Source organism: Triturus cristatus, chromosome 4_1 (genome assembly GCF_964204655.1).
Source record: "Triturus cristatus chromosome 4_1, aTriCri1.1, whole genome shotgun sequence".
Classification (NCBI taxonomy): Eukaryota; Metazoa; Chordata; class Amphibia; order Caudata; family Salamandridae; genus Triturus; species Triturus cristatus.
Window position 1 is genome coordinate 1,104,892,524 of NC_140585.1, and position 23,499 is coordinate 1,104,916,022.

Sequence of the window (23,499 nt, forward strand, 5' to 3'; positions counted from 1 at the left end):
GGTTCTTCACGTATTGAGTATAGGTATTTTGTTTTTTATTACACACCTTCGGGTACCAGCAACATTAAGGGGGTGGCATTTTGTTAAACTCACTTTGGCAAAACTGTTCAGGTTTATATGTCACAACTAGACTCACAAGGAACAAGCATGCCTTAACTCTCGACCAGTTTATTTTATCTAAGAGTGTTATAATAATTTTTCTTAAAATACACTAGTTTGTCACTAAACAACGAGGAGACATATTTAAGACAGCATGGGTTTCCACAGGCTCGAGTAGGCAACATGAGCCGATCCTTCAAAGTTAGTCTGTCACAATGAAAACTGACATTAGATGCTATTGTTGCATACATTTAATTCCCAATTCTGTACTATTGTTTGTTTCTTAGCCCTGAAGAAGTCACTGCGCACAACCTTAAGCACGACAAAACACGTGTTGGCTAAGGCTGTTGTGAATAAACTGAAGCGCATGTTCCAGCAAAGACTCATTATTGATTGATATAATTGATATACTGTTAGTGTGTGCAGGGTTCTATTTTATTGTGTATTCTTTAGGATTTCCTAACTTCAGTTCTACTGATTGGATTTTTGTCATATTATGCTTGTTTTATTTACTAAATTAAGCTATAGTTTTCTAGCCTGGTGTGGGATCTTCTTGTGTGGTGTCTTCACTGTTTTACTGTTTGAGGTGTGCACACATACTTTACACATTGCCTCTAAGTTAAGCCTGACCGCTCTGTACCAAGTTACCAGGGGATTGAGCACAGGTAAATTTGTGGGTTGCCTGTGCCTTACCCTGACTAAGATTGTGGTTGCTGATTGACCAGGGCTAACACCCCTGTCACCAAGAAACCCAATTTCTTACATTGGTGATCAGTTGTGAGGATTGGACTTGTGTTTATGCAGTGCAATACACTGTTTTGCTGTACACTACCAGCCCATACCCAAGACCAATTCAAGTTTTACATTTTCCTTGATTAGCTAATTTATGTACACTCATTATGTCTATTGGACTGTCTGAAACCATACCTGTAGTAATAGAGTTAGAGTCGGTCAGCCTGGAAGACTACACAGTGGCTGAGCCTAAGCAACTCTGCCAGGAAAAGGGTCTACAAATGAAGAAAGGCACCAAGCATTTGGAGCTGCTGAATGCTCTGATGGCCTGGACAGAGGTCCACCAGTTGATTATAGTCACAGAGTAGCAGGAGGATGAGGATAATATGGAGGATCAGGATTAAGACCAGGACATCAGCCCTGGAATGCAGTCTTCAGGGGAGGGGAGGACTCATCCCTTGAGTTGGATCCCCCAGCCAGAGCAGAAAGCAGTGTTTCATCACATGGTCTGTCCCCTTAAGAACTGGCCGACAGGAAGGCATAGAAGACATTTCAGATGCAAAATGGAGGAGAAAAATCTTTTATTGACTCATGAGCTGAGTTTGAAAGAGCGGGATCTCAAGGTCAAGCAGGCAGAGTCCAGCAGTGAAGGTGGCAGCAATTCTACAGTGTCTGAAGAAGACAGAAATGTCCTTATCCCCGAAGGATCTGGTGCCCAATTATGTGGTGGGAGATGACATTGACGAGTGGTTTTCTGCCTATGAGCTATCCCTGATCCCAGAAGAGCATTGGGGTGGTGGTTTGTAAAATCACATGCCTATGTTGGGGCACACCACACTTTTTACTTTAGAAGTAGGGGACCAAACCAGGTACACTCCCACAAATCCATCTCAATTGCTAAGGTGATGAGGATGCTACTGAGGCAACCATAGAGGACATTGCCACCCTGGGGACCTGCCTGAGCTTGTTGGTGGGCAAGTTGAGGGGTCCACCAGGGAGGAATTTCGCAAGGCGCAGAAAGAGTGCCCCACTTTGGAGGGCTTTAGGTGACAAGCTGAGGCCCAGGCAGCAGGTGACACATCTGGAGCTCACCTGATCTACTGGGAGAATGACCTCCTATACAGCAAGCCTATGGTTCGTGGCTCCTGAGCAGCTTGGGCTGGTACTCCCCCAGTGCTGCCAGACCTTCTAACTGGGCTTTGCTCATGGCATAGCCCTGGCAGGTGATCTAGGACAAGCCAAGACATTTGCCAAGATTGTTGCCCACTTCTATTGGCCCCAGATGAAGAGGTGCATTCTTTTTGTCTTGTCCCACCAAAATTGTGGTGCTTCATCAATCATCCCATTTCAGGGATCCACATATGGAAGGTCCCATTGCTCCCCAAAGTGCACTGTCCCGAGGAGTCTACATATCACCCATTCCACTGGCCACCATAGCAACTTTGGACAGAGTAATGAGGGGTAAGGGGTTATCCACCCCCACTTCCCCCTCCACACCCATTATAGGAAACCAGGTATTCCCTCATGCACACACTAGCTCCGAATACCACACATGGCAATCAGCCAACTTCAAGCAAATTGGAGACCTTTACGACTCTAGGGGTGTAATGGACTTCTTACTACTCCGATCTAACTATGGTCTCCGCAGCACTGAATTCTGGCAATACAGAGCTTTCAGGCATAGGTTACTCAGCCCTTCGTCAACCCCCATGCCTCCAGACTGATAACCAAGGTTACAAAAATGGCTGAATAATAAGTCTGATGACAAACGAGTGCTCTCTGATCTCTATGCCTTTCTGAACGAAATCCCCTGCTCAATAATGCTGGGAACAGGAAATGGACCACCCATTCATGCCCAGGGAATGAGCTGACATACTTTGCAGAGTCTGCACCTCTTCACTCAAAGCGACAGGGAAAGAATCCATACTGAAAATCGCCCATTATTGGTACTACAACCCAGCTCCCTAAGCACTTGCTGGTGTAACTGCGGTCAGCTAGATACACTCACCCATCTGCTTTGGAGATGTCCCAAATTGCAGAGATACAGGGAAGCCTTAGTTAGAGACATTGACAAGATATTTTAGACTGATTTTCCCCATTTTCATAGCTAAACGTTGCTGGGCCTACCGAACCAGCTGACCTACCGACCGGGAAAGCGATAACGATGGCTGTCACTGCGGCTAGACAAGGAATCACTTCCAAATGAAGCACAGACACCACGTCAGTCCACTCAGACTGGCTTCACAAGCTCTGGAATACAGTGGCAAGTGAGAAACTCATGGCTTCCTTGGATAATAAGAACTGGACGTGTGAATTTTGAAGGTTTAAAATAAAAGAAAGGTCTGGAAATAGTAAAGTGGAAATTTAAAGTCCGATTTCACAATTTTCAGGGACGTTGACATGATTTTAGGCTAACGGTAATGGAGCGGAGTTGGGGTACACAAAGAAGGTTGCCCTGTTTAAAGTTTTTACCTTCTACCTTTTGCAGGTCAGAATCTTCCTGCATACAGAATCGAAGGTTTAAGCTAGCAAAATAGAATATGTCATTGATGAGTTCTTTGGTTTTGGCACCAAAAGCTCAGAGTGGAACAAATCTGAATTTCATGACTGTAAAGGTTGCTTTGTTGCTGGGTTAGATTTCCTGCTTTGCCCCAATGACAGGGCTACAGTGCACTCTCTGGGCCTTTCTGCTCCTCATGGCAGCTGCAACAGAAATGTTGCCCCTTCCATGGTTATGGTATAGGCTCACAATACAGGCAACATCCCAAATAGATACTACAATATTCCCAGCCTTTTCGTGGCTGTGGCAGCTGTACCCACAGAAAAAGGCACCCAGGACAACGGGCACCCAAGTGTCCTGTCCACCTCTCCTAAGCTGCCTCCCCTCCCAAACCTCTTTAGAGTGCCCTTGATGGCACAGAGCCACTCTGTCAGAGGCAGGCTCTGACACTTTCTGCCACGTTGGTAGTCGATAACTTTGGAGAGGTGGGTCCTGCAGAATGTTCAATGGGGTTATGCTTTACCATTTTTTAAGACACTTCTGCACCTTCTACAGTCCCCAACTGACTTGTCAGAGGGCCACCTTTCGCTCTTGCAGCAGGAAGTGCAGGCTTTCATGGCAAAAGGAACCATAGAGAGGGTGTCATCACCAGAAGTTGGTTGTGGTTGCTAATTCTACTACTTTAGGTACCGAAAAGGGACAGAGGCCTCTGTCCCATTTTAGACCTTTGCCATCTCTATTCCTTTCTGTGAGAAGACAAGTTCAAGATGCTCTCCCTGGACCAGGGCTTGCCTATTCTTATTAATTTTTTTAACATATCGTTTTTATTGAAAGAACTATGACATCATTTATACAAAGTAATCAGCAGTGTTAGGTATTGCACATGTACATGGTGAATACAGTTTTCCTTTTTCGGTTCTCATTATTTGACAGTCTGAGCATAGCACAGATTTGCATCCCATCTTCTCCTCTGTCTGCTCTCCCACCCATTGCAAGTATCACAAGTATCACCCTCCCCCCCCCAACTCCCAGCTCAGTACAGAGGCCAGCTCTGTATTTATTCCAACTGGCCCAGATTTTCCTCCACTTTTGTGGAATCCCACAGCCTTCATAAATTACTTTTTCCCCCATCATACCCCAGTCCATATCTTGTTTCCAGCCTTTAAGTTTTGGTGGCACTCCATTCCCTTCAATCTCACAATATTTCTCTTGGCCACTATAAGCCCCTGTGTGACCCATATTTGCTCCATCCGGCCCAGATCTGAGGGTTGCCACACATTCAGTAAACATCTTCTCTCTGAGAGGGGAACATTTCTTCCCACTACATTATTTATATGGGATGATATTGAAGTCCAATATTTCTGTATCTCTGGACAATCCCAGATTATATGATGAAAGGTACCATCTCTTCCGCAACTCTGCAAGCAGGCAGTGCTAGGTCTCCTCCCCATATTGTGTAAGATCTCAAGCTGCACTAGGCGGAATCGTGACCTGATCGCTACTTCCCTGGGTGAGGATAGAGCTTCTCGACAGCCTTCCTCATCTATGTCTGCAATATCCGCCTCCCATCACTGACGGAGCCGGTGCAACATGCCTGGCGTATTCTTAATCAGTTTCTTAGGGCTTGCCTATTCTTGATCCTGGAGACTGAATGGTAGCACTTGATCTGCAGAACATTTATTTCTACATTTCTAACCTGCAGGCCCACAGGCATTGCCTGCTGTTCATGGTATTCCACAAGCATTTTTAATTCACTGTGCTCCCTTTTGGACTTACCAGCCCTCCTCTGGTGTTCACAAAAGTAATGACACTCACTGATAGCAGCACATCATCGGAGGTCAGGAGTTTCAGTCCTCCACTAGCTTCACATCTTGCTGATGTAGGCATGCTCCACCCAGGCAGTCATCAACCACCTCTAGACTATGGCACACCTCCTACATTCTTGGGATTCATCATCATTGTGCTGAAGTTACACCATAATCCTTTGCAGATTATCCCCTGCATCTGAACCATTCTGGAGTTGGTGCACTCTTGCACCTACCCCCTGGAGCAAAAAGTCCACAACATTCGACCTATGGCCTGATATTTCAACCTCTGTCCTGGATCTCAGTTAGGATGACTCCGAGTCTACACACACTGCATCATGCTGGTCAAGCATACCACATGACATATGCAGGTTATGCAGTGGGCACAGCAGCAGGGGGATCTTTCCTATATAGTCCAGATTTTGGAGGAGACTGCAAAAGATCTACAGTGGTGGCTGCAAGACCGCAATTATGGTCATTGGCAGACCCCTCTCCTTACCCCACTAAGAGCTCAAAGTAGTGACCCATGCATCACTTCTGGGTTGGGGATGCCATCTGGGAGAGTGGATATCAGAGGTGTCTGGTCTCCAGCAGAGGCCCGGCTCTAACGCAACCTTCAGTTGCTGAGTGCCATCTGCTTGACGTTGCAAGCCTTCCTGCCCTCCATCAAAGGGAATCTGCTGCAGGTGCTCATGGATAAAGCAACTGGCCATGTAGTACCACAACAAAAAGGTCAGGGTGGGGTTGTGAACCTTGTGCCTGTTGGCTTTTAATTTCTGGATGTGGCAGGACCGCCAGGGGATTTTCTGGTAACAAATCAATCTCTTGGCCTCTCTGAATGCCAGAGTGGCAAACTAAGTTGTTGATGCCTTGCAGATCAATAGTGGCAGTTACATCTGGAGGTGGCACACTGTCTTTTCCGCAAGTAAGAAGAACCCTGGCTCAAACTTTTTACCACCTCCAAGAAATGCAATGTCAGCACATGCGCCTGTTGGTGTTTCAAAGATTTCTCTAGCTTGGAAACTCGTTCCACATTGAGTGGAACTTGGACTCCTGTGTGCCATCCCACTGATGCCACTCCTGCCCTAGTTCTGAAGACCATCAGGACTGACCAGGCCCTAGTCATCCTAGTGGTGCTGGATGGGCATGGAGAGTGTGTTATCCCAAACTCATGAGCATAAGCATCTGTCCTCCAGTCAAGCAGCCAGTTTGGCAGGATATTCTGTTGCAGTACTATGGCAGGGTTCTGCACCCAACCTGCGCACCCTACACTTCCATGCTTGGGGATTGTTTGGCATCAGTTGAGTGTCTTTGACTTTTCTCCGGAAATGGTTGACGTCATCTTAGCAGCCGGATGCCATTCAACCAAATCTTTATACGCCTGCTTTTGGGAGGAGTTTGTGAGCTTCTAAGCAGAATGACCCACTCCTTGCCAAACTTTCCAAAGCTTTGTTGTTTGTGTTGTCCATAGCCCAGCAGGGCCTTGCTTTGGGCACTATTAAAGGGTACCTGTCAGCTGTTTCTGTCTAATTTACGGTTGCTGAACCAGCCCTCATCACTTTTGTTCTCTGTTGTGATGCATCCCTTTAAAGGGTTACAATATATGTTTCGCCCTTCTCCATTTATTATGCCCCAATGGGATCTAAATTTGGGCCTCACATCCCTCATGTGTGTGTCCTTTGAGCCTTTACACAGTTATTTTCTTTGGCTCCTCACTCTCAAGATATTCTTTCTTGGCGCTATAACATCGGTGAGGCGAGTGAGCAAGTTACAGCCCTGGTCAGTCAACCTGCCTTACCCCACTTTTACCTAGTGAAGTTAGTTCTAGGATTCAAGCCTTTGTCTTCCTGAAGGTTGTGAGTCCCTTTTATCACTGTCAGAATATCACTCTTGTGTCATTCTTTGCTCCACCTCCCCACTGTCAGGTTTCATATTTCTTGAACCAGAGAACACTGGGTGGATGATTAGATCTTTATCAGATTTCCTGGAGCAAAGACAAGCAAGGCTGTGCAGAAAAGGACCATCTCTAGCTGGATCATGCTTTGAATTAAGATCTGCTACGTATAGGCAACAAAACAGTCCGTGAAGGCTTGCGTTCTTATTGTACCAGAGCCAAGGCTGTTACTACTATACTGACAAGCTTGGTGCCTGTCTTGGACATTTACAAGGTGGCTACCTGGGCATCTCTTTATACTTTCATGAAGCACTACTGTCTGGACAGTGGAGTCCATCGAAATCTGCATTTTGCCTGTTCTGAAGGACTTTTTGGTTTGAGCTATTTCACTGACCCAACACTTGGGGATTTGCTATCTACACAAAATGTGAAGAAACAGTGATTCGAAGTTTCTAAAAGCAACTTACTTACCTTTGCTAACTCTTTCTGGTGGAGACTATCTCATTGCAGATTCCTCACTTACCCTCCCACCTCCGCGTTCCATGAACTGGTCTCTACACATAAAAGAATCCCAACTTAGGAATCTGCATACTGATCATGACTAATCTGATTGGCTCCTCATCTTTGGGTGCAGGAGTGTCAAGAAAGTAACTGATGTCAGCACGCAAGGGTGGTATCTATATATGCCTGCGCACATCACATCTGGAATGGAATGATGTCGATGCAGAGCCGTTGGCATGGGTATGGCTGAAGATTTTCTGAATCCAGTCTGATGCCTTGGGAATATTCAAAAGGTGAGGAGTTGGTGGTTAGAGAGAGACCCGACCATCAAGAGTGTTACAGAAGGTAAGCAACCTATTCTTTAGGGAAGCTTACTGAAGTTGGATTGATAGTAATCATAAAAAGTGTAGATTTGGTGTGAGGGAAGTAAATGATCTAGGGTACCGGATCTCCGGTTGTGGAGTTAGCCCTAAGAAGAATTTGATCAATGCCATCAAAAAGGGCATGGTGGAATATTATGGCAAGTTGATATTGAACAAGCAGCTAGGACATGCAACATGAGGTTGCTGGTAGGTAAGTTGAATTCAAGTGGAGTTAAGAGTGTCAGTTGGAGTGTGATGCAGTTAAGACTGAATACAAACTGAGAATGTTGTTCCAGGTGAGGAGACAGCCATTATCACTGGACCTAGCTCAAAGGGAAAACAAAGACTAGAAAGATGGGTGGCAGGGGAGCCCACATTGGAGACTACCTTGTGGGACTCAGCTATCCTTGGGATACTACATTGTCTGGACTGGGGACATCAGTGGGACCTAATAGGAATCTCTAATTTGGATGATATATGGGGCCCAGAGGGTGTGCTCCCTTTTTCGGAATTGAAGGCACAGTACGAGCTGACCACATCACAACATTCCCACTATATGCAGGTCAGACATGCACTCAAGGAACACTGAAAAACACTACATGACGTGGCATGCAGATATCCCCGGTAAGTGGCTATTAGAGCCGAGTATAGGTTGACACATCACCAGGACCCAACTTCACCGAATGGGTAAGAGGGACTCTGACAGATGCCTGCGGGGATGTGGCCAACACGACAGCATGTTGCACACATTGTAGGACTGCCCACACATACAGTCGTACTAGAGTCCAGTGGAGGGCTGCTTTTCGGAGGTGGTGGAGACCCCAGTACAACTAACAGGATGATTGGCCACCCTGGGAGTTTGAGTATGGGGGAAAACATTGCCCTGGTACGATCTCTTCTGTAACATTACACTGATTACAGCATAACAAGACATTTCTAGGTGCCTAGAGTAAAAATACACACCCTCTATGTCTCAATGGGTGAATGGGGTGGACTGCGGCACTAAAGGAGAAGATACAGTTTATGATGGCAGGGGATGCCCCAGAAAATTTGTCAAAATATTTGGACCTGTAAAAAATACAGAAGCCTAGGTGGCTCACCCAAAACAAATGGAATCGTGACTGAACCCTAAGCCTACCATGTAGCTAGTCTAGTGGTGTTATGATGTCAATGGCTGTTGTTTCTTTTTATAGTTATTGGCAAACCATTAAAAGATTTATTTAAAAAAAAGAGTGATTGCTTAAAGTGCGGAAAATGTGATAAATAGCAAATTACCTGTTGGTGGAAGTGGCAATAGATCTAGTTGGTACCATAAGATGGGAACTTACCACCTCATACCTTATTGTGTCGGATTTCTTTTAAAGGTGGGCTGAGATTTCTTGTGTAAAGGTGTACTTCATGTTTGCTATAATTAAATATTTACAGAACATATTGGCACAAGAGGGCTGCCCTAAAAGCACTGTATTGTACAGTGGCGTTCAGTTTTGTTCCAGTGCTATGGATAATTTTTTGAGGGAGCACTACGTTGTTTGCAAACAGAGTTCTGTGAATCATCTGGAGACTAATGGTGCAGCCAAATGCATGAAGAAGACCCATAAGAAAAGTATCCAAATGGCGCAAACAAATAGCCTAGACTGGAAGAAGGAATTGCATAACTGGCCATCACATGTCCCAACATGGTTCTGTGGGAAAATCCCCTTTTAAACAAAAGTAAAGTGGTAGTGGTGAAATCAGTGGCACCTTAGACATGTCCCAAAATTTCTGAGAGGTGTGTGAATCAGGAGTGTGGTGGTTCTGATCAAAGCTTGGTGAGGGTGCATGGAGGCGTTGTGAAGCTTGGAAGTGGTGATAATAGGAAGAGTGGTTATGAATCCATTTTATCTCCAGAATTTTGTGATACATTAGCCATGTTGCCGAGTACCCTTTTTATAACCCATTAGAGGGTTGGTGTCCAATAAGACTTTTGTATGTATTGTGCTTAATATACTATTTTATCATTTTTGATATGAGCTAGTAGTTTGTTTACCAGGTTTTTCCTTGATTCTGTACTTTATATACTTTGTACTGATTCGTTTGTTTCAGTTGTTAATTTTTAGAGGGAGAAATGTGGTGCATCTTTGCAGGGGTGTCGCTTATAATGGTGCAGTGGCACCGAGGCTCTGAGGCCTGAGGGGCCCACTAAACACATATTATGGCAGTATTTTAGTATCCACGCAGAAGTGGGTGGGGGGGCATTTTTCTTGCCAGCACTGGTGCCTGTGGAACTCATACTATGTCAGTGTATCTTAGGGAGGAATTTTGTGGCGATGCCAAAGCATTCTCGGTTTGCTCTTAGCAGACTGTTGTAGTTCAGCATAAGTGTAATTTAAGGGATTTATGTTTTTGAATGAGTTGCAATAATCATCCAAATATGTTACTCTTAAACTCATCTTCGTGGCTTCTTTTGGAATCTTTGACTTCACCACAGTGGGTTTACAGTATTGATTTTGACTGTGATTTATGAACACCCTGGTGTCTGATTTGTTTTAACGGATCCCATGCCTTCATTATTTTATTTCAGATCCCACCTGAGATCGGTTTCCTTCAAAACCTGACCACCTTTGATGTCAGTCACAATCCAAAACTGAGGTGTTTTCCTGATGAAATGGGAAAACTCACAAAAGTGTGGGACCTTCCATTGGATGGCCTTGATTTGGATTTGGATCTAAAACACCTAGGATTCAAAGCGAAAGACATTATTAGGTAAAAGGAATAATTGTGTTAATGTTGAGCTGTACAGTTGTGATTGGAAATAACTGCTGTTTGCTATTAAATACAAGGAAAACTGCTGATGAATTGCAACAAGCATTTACAATGCAAATTGGTCTCACATTTGTGAGAGTTAGATATTGGTGTTGTAAATGAGAATGTCTTTTGCCCATGTGTTTTGGATTAAAGCAAATGTATGTGGTGTGGAGTGGATTTATGTGCCTTGGAATTGTTAACTGTGAAATGGTGTGTGGTGGAATTGAGTGGAGTGGATTTGTGTAGTGGAATTATGTGACATGGTGTGTAATGGGAAATATGTGATTAGTAATTATGTGGTATTGAGTGCACTGTAATTATGTGGAGTGGGATTGTGTATCAGATTGTAATTATGTGGAATGTCATTTTGTGTGGTGGAGTGGTATTTTCTGGTGTTTAATTATGTGGTGTGCTGTTGAATTATATGGCATGATGCAGAATTGTGTGGTGTGGATATATGTGGTGTGTTGTGCAATTGTGTTGTTGATTTGAAAAACGTGGGCTGGAAAGGAAATGTGTAGAAATGATTTGTGTGGCGAGGAAGTGTGTGGTTGATTGCAATGCAATAGGTCTGGCATTTGCGAGATTTTGTGCTATTGGCATTGTAAATGGCATTGCCTTTTATTTATGCGTTTAAAAAACATACAATAATAAAAGGCATTGCCATTTACAATACCAATAGGTTAAAGTTTCGAAAATGCGAGACCTATTGCACTGCAAATGTTTTTTTTTAAGGTGGCAGGTCTGATACAATGTCACATATGTAGTATGTTGTAACCAACAAAACACTTTATTAGCATAATAACGCAATGTACGATAATTTCTTAGATGTTAGATGCTTGAACAAAACTTTAAAATACATCCCGCCCAAGAAAACAGCATTTTGCAATTCTCATTTCTTTAGGGGTCACTGCAGCTACTTAGCCATTCAAACTGACACACTTGTACAGATCCTCACTTAGTCTCGTATTTACATCTTTTTAGGTCTCGCCTGAGCTAGCGCATGCGCTGCACTGGCGCAACATTTAGTTAGTGGTCTTAAAAAATCAGACCACCCGCTTTTTGTGTGGCCTAAAGCGTGCGGTTACGCGCACAATTACGAGCAGAGGCGCCATCTGGCTTTCCTCTCTCATCATGGTGCGCACACATCGCACACCACTCGCGCCTCGTTTTTTTTTTTTTTACTTGCAGCGCGAGGCGCGCGTGCTTGTCTTTCTGGTGCCCAGCCCAGCCTAACGCTCCTCGTGTCAGAGACTTGAACCTCTGTCCTCTCCGTTTGCATTCACAGAAAACAAACCCGTCCACAGTGGCGCCCCCACCCAACCCCATAAGAGTTACTGACATACCACAGACTCTGTCTTTACATTACTGCCTGCAGATCCATTTTGCAACGGCTGAGTTTTTTTTCTCTTTTTTTTAATTGGTAATTTATGGAAAGCCCCTACCATCTATTGTCTTTTCAGGTTTCCTGAAATGCTGCAGCTGAGTCCGTGGTTGATGCAAGCTCTAGAGGGGGGAAGAGTGAGCTTCAGATGACTACTGGTGGGAATACTTCACTCCCGACGCTGGAAAGCAGCTTCAGTTCAACAGAGCCAATAAACAAACACTTCTAGAGGGGCCGCCTCCAGGAGAACAAACGTCACTTCTATCCTCAGGTGCCAGGTTACAGGGCTCGGACCCACCAATAACATGTATTAAATGGACAAGGGTCAGATGCGTGCAAGGCTTCCGTGTTCCCAGGTGCTGACTTTCAGAAAGACACGTGATCACGAGTGATCCGCAGATCTGAGGGGCTTTGGGGACAAGGGTCAGAGGGCCTCTCTCACTGGGCAGACCCCCGAGGACACAAGAAATCACGTTCAAGACAGAAGTATTTTACTCGTTGAATAACTGCCCTTTAAAATGAACCACATAGGATTACCTTCCCTTTCTTTTAAAATCACATAATTTTGGGGCAATTACACGGTCAATTTTTGTTTTAATACATGGAAAACATGCATGCGGTTAACAATAGCTACATAACTTTAATTTTTTCACATTTCCATTTCTGATAACATGTAGTTTACTGATTTTGTATAGTGCCCGCGTAGTCATGAGCCTCTTCGGGGAACTAAGAAAAATATACCATGACCAGAAACCTTTGAGATCCCTCCATGTGGTTTATATATAGAAGTATACACTGCAAGTCATAAATCTACCTTCGTATATGATTGGACATTTTTTACCACAGCATCACTCAGTGCCACCACAGCATCACTCAGTGTCACCACAGCATCACTCAGCAGCATCACTCAGCGCCACCGCAGCATCACTCAGCGCCACCACAGCATCAATCAGCGCCACCACAGCATCACTCAGCAGCATCACTCAGCGCCACCACAGCATCACTCAGCGTTACAACAGCATCACTCAGCACCAGCACAGCATCACTCAGCACCAGCACAGCATCACTCAGCACCACCGCTGCATCACTCAGCACCACCACTGCATCACTCAGCGCCACCACTGCATCACTCAGCGCCACCACAGTATCACACAGCGCACCTCTACAGCATCACTCAGCGCCACAACAGCATCACTCAGGGCCACCACAGCATCACTCAGGGCCACCACATCCTCACTCAGCGGCACCACAGCATCCCTTAGCACCACCATAGCATCACTCCGGGCCACCACAGCATCACATACTCAGCACCACCACAGCATCACTCCGGGCCACCACAGCATCACTCAGGGCCACCACAGCATCACTCAGGTCCACAACAATATCACTTAGCACCACCACAGCATCACTCAATGCCACCACAGCATCACTCAGGACTACCACAGCATCACTCAGCAGCATCACTCGGCACCACCACAGCATCACTCAGAGCCACAACAATATCACTCAGCATCACCCAGCACCACCACAGTATCACCACTCAGCGCCACCACAGCATCACTACCACAGCATCACTCAGCGTCACCACTGCATCACTCAGCGTCACCACAGCATCACTCAGCATCACCACTGCATCACTCAGCTCCACCACTGCATCACTCAGCGCCACCACAGCATCACTCAGTGCCACAACAGCATCACTCATCTCACCACAGCATCACTCAGCGCCACCACAGCATTACTCAGCACCACCATAGCATCACTCAGCACCACCACAGCATCACTCAGTGCCACAACATTATCACTAAGCACCACCACAGCATCACTCAGCACCACATCAGTATCACTCAGCATCGCCTTTGCACTAGTACACCACCACATCATCATCACTCAGCTAGACCTGAGTATCATTCAGCATCACTTCAGCATCGTCTCCACACCAGTCATCACCACCACCACCACCACTACCACCTCAGCACCACCTCAGCCTGCTCTCGGAATCTGGCATCTGTTGATTCTCCCCTAGCGTCTGGCCGCTGCTAGTGTTATAATATAGGTTCTAGTTCCCAACCTTCACCCTCCGATTGTTTATGCCCCCTCAAAAAAAAGCTTTAACAAACAACCATTGGAATAGGCAGAAACAAGTTGCCAGCATTGCAAGAACAAAAGAAAACTGAGGACATTTTTTATTGTAAATACTTTTTTTAATATGGTCGTTCAGTTGTACATAATGCCTTCTTGGTCATATTTAAGGTAACAAAAATGCTTCTGACACTTTTTCATTAGAACTTTTCAGCATTCTGCACAGCAGTCACACTTCTCAACAGCACAGCTTGAAGACATTGGCAAAGTCAATAGCTCTGGCTAAACACTTATAAGGCCCCAAAGGCGAGCCCTATTGGCTATGCCAATGCTTGTTTAATTTTATCAGATTATGCGCCAAATGATGGACTATGTGACAAATACGGCAAATCTTTTATTATGCAAAATTTGCTGTGGCTGCACAATCGCATAATTCCCGTGGCCCTGGACATAGCCTCTAGGCTTGACCTAACAAACAGTTGAGTAAAGGGGCCTGATGACACCAAGGCAGGGCTTCTAGGGTGTGGTTGTGGTGCGAATTCAGTCATTTTGCCAAAGACAAACCTTCACTCCTTTACCGATAGCTCAAAAACTGATGATGGGGCCACCCACATCTGAAACCCTTGCGCCACCCCAAGGCAGTAGCCACCTCACACCTAACGGCAAATGGAAGACAGAACTAAGTCAGAGCCAACCTGGACAGCTACTGAGATGCGCACGACCACTGCCCGGGCATGCATTGTACCATGTGCAGCGGAACAGTCAATCACAGGAACATCATTGCCACATGATAACCTGTTCCCGGTGCAGACGTCTGAGATACCATTCAACCTGTGTAGTGCTGCACTGAGCTCAAATAGGGTGTGCTATACAAAGCAATATATGAGTGCTCTTTATTCCCTGCAGGTACACGCCGACGTTGCAGGAATTACACATTTATCGTCTATAGTTATGCACGGAGACAGGGCGATGCTGTGCAGTGATACTGTAACCTAGGAGAGATGCCACCTAGGATGACACGCAGAAGTACAATGTAATAGGGCAATTGTTCCGGAGAGTTATTACATGCTGTTAGAACAGGAATATTTCATGTATTTTACACAGTGACACTTGTCATGGATGAATATATTGCCTGGGCACGTTGTATTCTGTGCAGTGATACATTGCAAGAAGAGAACAGAAATGCTCAGGAGCATACGTGATTGCTTGGCTCCTGATCAGGGAGCACGCATGCTGTGTAGGTCTAACCACAGGCAGTTTACATGTAACTCCGTGTACGATCTGGCTGCAAGTTTACGGGATACTCGTTATGTTATGTTACATACTTAGATTTTTTTTGTCCCACAATATTACGGCAATGATGTTAAGGTATAACAATATTCCAAACTTGATATTCACAACCTAAACTTAAGTAGGCCTGTCCACAAAATGAACTCTTTTACTAGGATGGGAACATGGTGCCTACAAGTTTACTTGTAATTCATCACAATAGATTGATTATTAAACTGAACTATGCTGCCTGGGCTGAGAGTTTAACATGAGAAACATAGGTATGGCCACTGGAATTATGCGATTTTAATGCTGCTCTAATTCCTGATGATTAAAAATGTACTTTACTTGCCTCAGATTCCAATGTCTGCTTCGGAGTTTGCTGATTCAATCTCAAATGAGTCAAAAGGTACTCCTATTATTGTGGTTACAGTGTGGGATTGGCACGAATGAGGTGAAACTTTTGTTCAGACCCTATTAATGTGTGCTAAAATAATGTAGTTCCAGTAGCCATGTGCATAAGTGTACGACAAATGCTTACAGTTTAGAATATGCAGATTAGATAAAATCCATGACTGCGGTTGGAAACTGTCACTTTTAGATTATCTACCTATCTCTGCGGTTTAGCTACTGAACTATTATGCCGGAATTCAAGTCTCTGATCTGCAGGTTAAAATACATATGCCAAAGCAGCAGGTACATTAACCCGGTCTTACCGGCTGCTGTTTTAATACCGTCTTAGAAGTAGTTTCCTCTGTCATGGAAATCTATTAATCAACACTCGAGCACCATCCAGAGCATATGCAGACAGCCTGAAATCTGATATTGGAAGCAGACCAGACAGAACCTTTAAAACCGGAGATTAGTTTACACGAAGAGTTCTGGACATTTCGTTTTTTCATTGCTTTGGAACCGTTTCCACTTCAGGAAATCAAAGAAGCTGAGTTAAAAACAGTTTTTGTCTGCAGTTTTGAAAATACTTCACAGTCAGGTTTCTTTTTTCGTATTATTGCTTTTCTTTCTTTGGTATTTGGCGTGCGGTGTGTTGGGTTGCAGAGTCATTTTGCCGCTGTCAGGCGTGAGGTGACCGTCTGTGCACTTTGCTTGATTCCCCCACAGCCTGGAAAACAGTCCTGTGTTGTGACTGTACGGTCATAGGAGGTGATGTGCCAACAGGCTGGTGCCAGTGGGAGGCCGTAAGGGCTGGGGCATGAGATAGTCACTCCCCAGAGGCCCCTCCCTGTTCCATAAATCGTCGTCAGTGTAAAGTTGGCACTGAGGTCTCTCGCCCGGGTTCTCACAGCTCCTCCAGCCTCTGTCGCTCAGTCACTCTCCGTAGACGGGTCTTGTGGCCCTCCCCCACCACCCTCCCTCTCGCTCCATAATCTTTGTGAGGTGGAAATGCAGAGAGGAAAGGGCGTCGCTGCCTCTCAGACTCGCAGCAAACATTTCCTTTGTCAGCCTGGTTATCCTGCCTGCTGGTCCTGCGCGACTGACATTCTGCAGCCTCATCGAACGGCTGCTAAAAAAAAAAAAAAAAAAACGCTGGCCAATGTATTGGACCTGGTGGCTCTGGGCATGGCCTCCTGCCGGCAGCCAACAGCTTTGTTTCTTTGCGGCACTCGCGGTTTTAGCTGTAAACATCGTAAGCTAAAGCGCGGGTGCCAAGATTGCTTCAAAAGAAAAGAAATAGAGAAAAAAAGCATTTCTGTACTTCTGAAGCAATCTCGTCACCCACGCTTTAGCTTAACATGTTCTACTCTAAATCGCAGGTGGTAGCATTGTTTTAAAAAAAGTTAATAAATCGCGTCGGCAATTGCGAGAGGCAAAAGGAAAGTGCGGTGGCCATTATCAGTGCTAAGGCTGGGCATACTTTTGATACACCTGCGTACGATGTATAGCATCGTGCGCATGCGAGAGTCTAGGTCAGGCAAAATAAAGTGAGAATGCAGCCAGTCAATCAGAGGGGAAAAAAAGCATTTGCAAAGGCAATATGACTCGTATTTATGCGAGTCCTATTGCATTGTAAATAAAACTGCGGTCCTCCAAGAAGGTAGGAACAGGAGTGGGTGGGGGGGCTGTGGTGGGCAGAGAAGTGACGGACTGCGGGAGGGAACGGGGAGGCAGGAGAACAAAACAATTTTAAGAGTAAAGGGGCAGATAGCTATGGAAGGAGAAAAATTACGTCATGGCCGTCAGGAGGCAGGATTAAGTTGTGGAAAACCAATCAGATTGCAGCATTTAGGAATTCGGTAAATCAAAAAGATAGGCGGAAAGTGGGCGGAGCTTCCCCCACTATACTGTATACAGCATCTCTCGACGAGACTGCGCATGCGCTGCCTAGGTGTGGTAAATAATTTAATTACCGGGACTTAATTTGATACAGAAACATAATAAAATAGCTCAGTAAATAAGAGGCAGAATCCGTGGTATTAGAGGTTCGGAATGGGCTTTATTCCAATGGTCGATTATAATCGGTTGCTCCAAGTTCCATCACCACGAAGGTTCAGGAAGTGAAGTACATACGTTATTGACAATCAATCACTTTTATACAATAGGCATTACAGTGAAGCAAATACAAGAGGCGTAACAATTGATAGTGTGGATAATATATTCGTGCGTAGCAAAAATAGGCGTAACTGGGAGTGATAAAAGAACGTCATTAGATGTGATGTCATAATAGGGTGGTTCTATGAAAGAATTTCGCAATGTCAGCAGAAATACTTGGCAGAAATGCGCGCGCAGCAGCATGACGTGTAATTGACGTGCAACTAGGGGGTGAAGGGGACTTGACATTTAGCTCTACATGTGGCGACAGAAGTCTGGAGGGTCAAGTCAACCTAATCCCAAATCATATCTAACATCCCATGTTTAAAGAACTATGTTATCCAAAAGAGAGGTCTCTTCGAGTAGAATCTTATTCTATACTGACTATACTGACTGTTAGTGCGTGTACAAGCGTCTAAGTGTCTACACTAGATGCGAGGGCGGAAATCTTCCATAGTAATAGGGCTATGAATTACTTGCATAAAGACAGAGAAGCCGGGCCTTTGCTCGGTAGCTGGAAGAATGTTTACTTAAACTACTAGACAGGAATGCATCGGGCAGGGAACGGAGCAGATAATTTCGAAGGTGAAATACAGTTTTTGGCAGGCAGCAGGCTGATGTCAGGCTTCGTGAGCCGCGCAGGGAATGAGACAAAGTTCATGGTCACAGATGCAGGCTCAGACTGGAGCTTTCAGAGGCAGAAGGCAAGAAGAGTTTGATGACAGAATCAGGGCCTACTTGCCTGGACTGTAAAATGGTATAAGTGAACCATATAAAGCCGGTGGCCTTTCATACTTAGGAATGGAATATCCGGCCTATTCATGGCGGATCTGACAGAGGACATGTTGACGGTGGACGCACATGTGTTTGCGTCTTCATAACTGGAACTGGAGGGAACATACATGTACTTGTGATTCATACATGGAACCGTTGGGGTCCAAGATAGGGGACATAACTGATCAGAAAAATCCATATTTCCACATTCCCTCCTTGTCCCCTACTTGCCCGTTAAGAGATATCAATCTTCATCAATCCATTGATCTGTTCATATAACATCATTTGTTCTTCTTTCTTCTTCCGTGATGAATGAAATCTTGGTGGTGGAATACACGATGTGGCACACAGACCACAGATCGCTGGTCCACATTGTAGACATAGACAGCAACTGAATAGTATGAGAAGGCCAATACCTAGGAGAGATAGGACCTTCCATCCAAAGGTAGATAATACACTCCAAAACCAACCGGACCAAGTCCAGGTGCCTGGGTTCTGGTGTATCTGGCTTACAATCTTATGAAGGCGAGTTATGGTTTTATATACAGATGGCGAATTTTCTGGTATGAAAATGCAACAGCTTGATCCGATGACCCTACAAGCTCCGCCCCTATCGGCCAGGATGACGTCAAGGACAAGACGATTTTGAAGCACAACAATCCGCATAGCAGACTGCTCTTCTGTTAAATTGCCTAAGGCGGAAATAGTTTCGTTCACTACTGCTTCAAGGGTTCTAGTTAATCTACGTATCAGCTTACTATTAGTAACGGTACCTATATAGGGAAAGAGACCTTTATTGAAATCTGTGTATTTTTCCCATGCTGTTTCAGTGTAATCGACTATTGGGAGATCTCTCCTTACTCTATTATATACTAAATGAGTATTTCTGTGATAATCAGGAGGAGCTAGAAAAACAGGTGGCAAAAGGAATCCAATATAGCAAGTACCATCCCAATCTAGAGGCAAACGTACATATGCCGTCTGACCACATATGAAATAAGAATGGCGAGAAGCTCTAAATGTAGACTTGCCTTGATCACTAAATTCTACTACAGTGGTGCATCTACTGTGGCCCATATTTATGGAACCATTCTTTCTTACACATAATTCACCTTTTACTGGAAATATTGACATAGCGGGCAAAATTGGAGTAGCTTCGGATTCGACATTTAGGATCATAAGATTAAGCGTAAAATTACCTAATCCATACACTTCATTTTCTAGATCAGTTCCTGTTCTCTGGGGAAGTCCCTCCTTGTTAGGGTAGCAGACCTTAAGCAAAACTAAGTTCAAATTTCCCCATACCCAGTTATCTTGATAAACTGCAGAATTTGAATCTAGAGAATTAATTAAACTAAACCATGCTCCACAGGAGCCGTTGTGTGTGAACGGGTATGGAAAGAGAGGTAGAATTCCTTTATAATTCTGATAGGGAGGGAGTCGGCCACATATCCAACAATTTGTAGCATTGCTAACCTGATGGGAATGATGTAACATACTAATAAACGTATTATTGCGCAGCGCAAATCTATAAGACAACTCAAGCGGAGGTAATTCACTAAAAGAATGTTCAGCAGTAATATTATAAACATGTCTAGAAATAGGATAATATATGTGCAACAATATACTTGCAGTAATTATTAAAAGACTTAAGGAAAACAAAATTAATAACGTCACTATACAATGACTACGCAGTGATTTACAGTACGCCTGTCGTTTCAACATTTTTCGGGTGTTTTCTCTATTCAGGTCCAAGGGATACATGTCAGAGACAATTCAACCGCTTCACCTTGGAGAGGACTTAAACAATCAAATTGCTTGACTGATTGGACCTGAGCTTCAGTTTATACAGTTCGGATTTACTCTTTTCAACAAAAGGAAGTTTTGAGTCAATGGGTGAAGACACACAAGGTGTGGTATTCACATCTGATTGTAGTCCATGAAATTTCTTGATATGACTTGAATGTATCCAGCCTTTTCTGCCCTCGATCTTCACGGCTGTCCTTGTGGTGAGCAAAACCAGCTGAGGCGACTTCCACCTGGGTTCCAGCTGAGTCTTTCGATCAAAGTTCCTCACCAGGACCAGGTCCCCCGGGACTACGTCATGGGGTTTCACCTCAGTGTTGTCAGGAAAAGCTGCAGCTACCTGTAAACGACAAGATTGTAGTGCAGACATCAAGGAAGCCAAGTAATCTGTCAGCATATTACAGTTAATATCAGTTATTTTTCGTGGTATGGGCGTCCCCCACATATTTGGTGGTCTGCCGAAGATCACTTCATACGGGGATAGCCCTGTTCGAGAGTGTGCTACCATTTTTGTGTAAAAGAGTGCAACTGGTAATGCTACTACCCAGTCGACACCTTTCTCTCTGCATATTTTGGACAATCTAATTTTCAGAGTCTGATTATGTCTTTCTACGAGACCTGCTGCCTCGGGGTGTCGGACACAGTGGAATTTCCACTGATAGCCTAACAAAAGTGAAACGTGTTTCATTAATTCGGATGAGAACGGCTGGCCGTTATCTGAGTGAACAACACGTGGTAAACCGTATCGTGGGAAGAATTCTCGAACCAACTGTTTGGCAGTAGTCGGGGCAGTGTAATCTGAAACCGGGTATGCCTCCGTCCAACGGGAAAGAGCACAAACAACTACGAGAACATATTTGAATCCTCGACATCGTTCCATCTGGATATAATCCATCTGGAGGACTTCAAAAGGGTGATCAGGAGGCTGAAATCCACCCTGTTCTACGGGAACGCTTTTTCCTGGGTTGAACTGGCAACAGATCATACAGGTACGAACTTTTTGTTTGGCTGCTGCTCGTAAATGTTTATTGAACCAAATGTGTTGAATGCTATCTAGCATAGCTTTTTCTCCTAGATGTGCGGGACTATGTACAGTGTTAATTATAACTTGGACCATTGAATCAGGAAGGAACCACACAGACTTTTCCTTCATCATCCATCCTTGATCCGTTTGGATCCCTCCTAATTCAGTCCATTTCTTTATTTCGTCTGGTGTAGCATGTGTCTGTATGTCAATTACGTCAAGAGTAGGATCTTTAACCGTCATACAATGTGTTGGCATCGGGACTATTGTCTTTGTCATGTCGGATGTTTGAGTTTGAGCAGTCTGTTTAGCTGTTCTGTCAGCTAGATCATTGCCTTGAGAAATGATATCAGTAACTTTCGTATGAGCTTTACATTTCATAATTGATATTGCAGTGGGTAGATGTATCGCATCTAATAAGGCATGGATGAGGGGTCCGTGCTGAATGTGGGCACCGTGGGAAGTTAAATAACCTCTCTCTCGCCACAGCACGCCGAAGTCATGTACAACTCCGAATGCATAACGTGAATCAGTGTATATGTTGACTTTTTTATTAGTGGCTTGAATACAGGCTTGGGTCAGAGCGATGAGCTCTGCGGCTTGGGCTGACAAGGTATTTATACAATTTGTTTCAATGATTTCAGTATCTGTTGTGACTGCGTAAGCGGCCACTAAGTCTCCTGTACCTGTTCTCATACATGAACCATCTACATACAACGTCAGGTCTGGGTCTGACAATGGGACATCGGTTAAGTCTTGTCTGGGTTTCGTCGTTATTGTAATAACTTCAATACAGTCATGGGCTAGTGGGTCTGTTCCGATTACTGGCAAAAGTGTGGCAGGATTCAATGTGTTACAACGTCTGATTTCTATATGTGGTTGAAACAATGTTAACTCGTACCCTGTAAGTCGCGCTATAGTCAAGTGTTGTGTTTGCGTTCTATTCACAAGAACCTCTACTGCATGTGGTACTTGAACTGTCAATGGATGTCCTAACACTATGGCATCGCTTTGTCTGATTGCTAAAGCTGTTGCTGCCACTGATTTCAGGCACGCAGGCAAAGCCTGAGCTACGGGATCTAATGTACTAGAAAAATAAGCACATGGTTTGTGTGCTCCTGCTTGTTCCTGTGTGAGTACTGACAAGGCAGTACCTTCGCGTTCTGTAACAAAAAGTGTAAACTGTTTCCTGTAACATGGCGTTGCTAAGACAGGTGCTTGACATAAAGCTTTCTTTAAGCTTTCAAAAGCTTGTGTATGTTCCTGAGTCCAAGGGAGAACAGTCGATGTGGCTGCCTCCTGTGTTGTCAACTGAATGAGTGGTTTAGCTAGAAATGCATACTGAGGGATCCACTGCCTACAATATGAAGTGAGGCCTATGAAAGCCCGTACCTCCTTTTGTGTCTTGGGTATTGGCATGTTAGCTATTAACTGAATGCGGTCGGGTGTAAGCTGCCTTCCCTCCTTGGACAGCGAGTGTCCAAGATAAACAACTCGCTGGACACAGAATTGCAGCTTAGAAGGGGACACCTTGTGCCCCTTTTCGGCTAGAAATTGTAAAACTGTCAGTGATGCTTTCTCACATTCGGGTTCGCTTCTCGCGGTGATCAGCAGATCATCGACATATTGAAGCAGAGCAGTGTTAACTGGCATGTGGATACTGTCGAGTTCTCGTTTCAGTGCTTGGCTATAGATGCTGGGGCTTTCTGTAAATCCTTGAGGTGCGCGGGAGAATTTAAAGCTACGTCCATTTAAACTAAATCCGAACAAATATTGGCTTTCCGGATCTATTGGGACGCTGAAAAAGGCATTCTTGAGATCAATTACAGTAAAGAATGTTGCTTCGGAATCAATAGCTGTTAGTAATGACGAGATATCTGGGACCACAGGGAATTGTGGCACAATGCATTTGTTTAATTCGCGCAGATCAATAACC

At 44.6% G+C, this 23,499-nt stretch overlaps 1 protein-coding gene across 1 annotated transcript in view; it reads left to right on the forward strand.

The window, feature by feature from the left end:
* LRRK2 (leucine rich repeat kinase 2) overlaps positions 1–23,499 on the forward strand; it is a 1,602,077-nt gene that overhangs the window by 712,170 nt on the left and 866,408 nt on the right. The window contains exon 28 of the mRNA XM_085654107.1: positions 10,454–10,635. Coding sequence (XP_085510233.1) covers positions 10,454–10,635 — 182 coding nt within the window. The remainder of the gene's footprint in view (positions 1–10,453; positions 10,636–23,499) is intronic.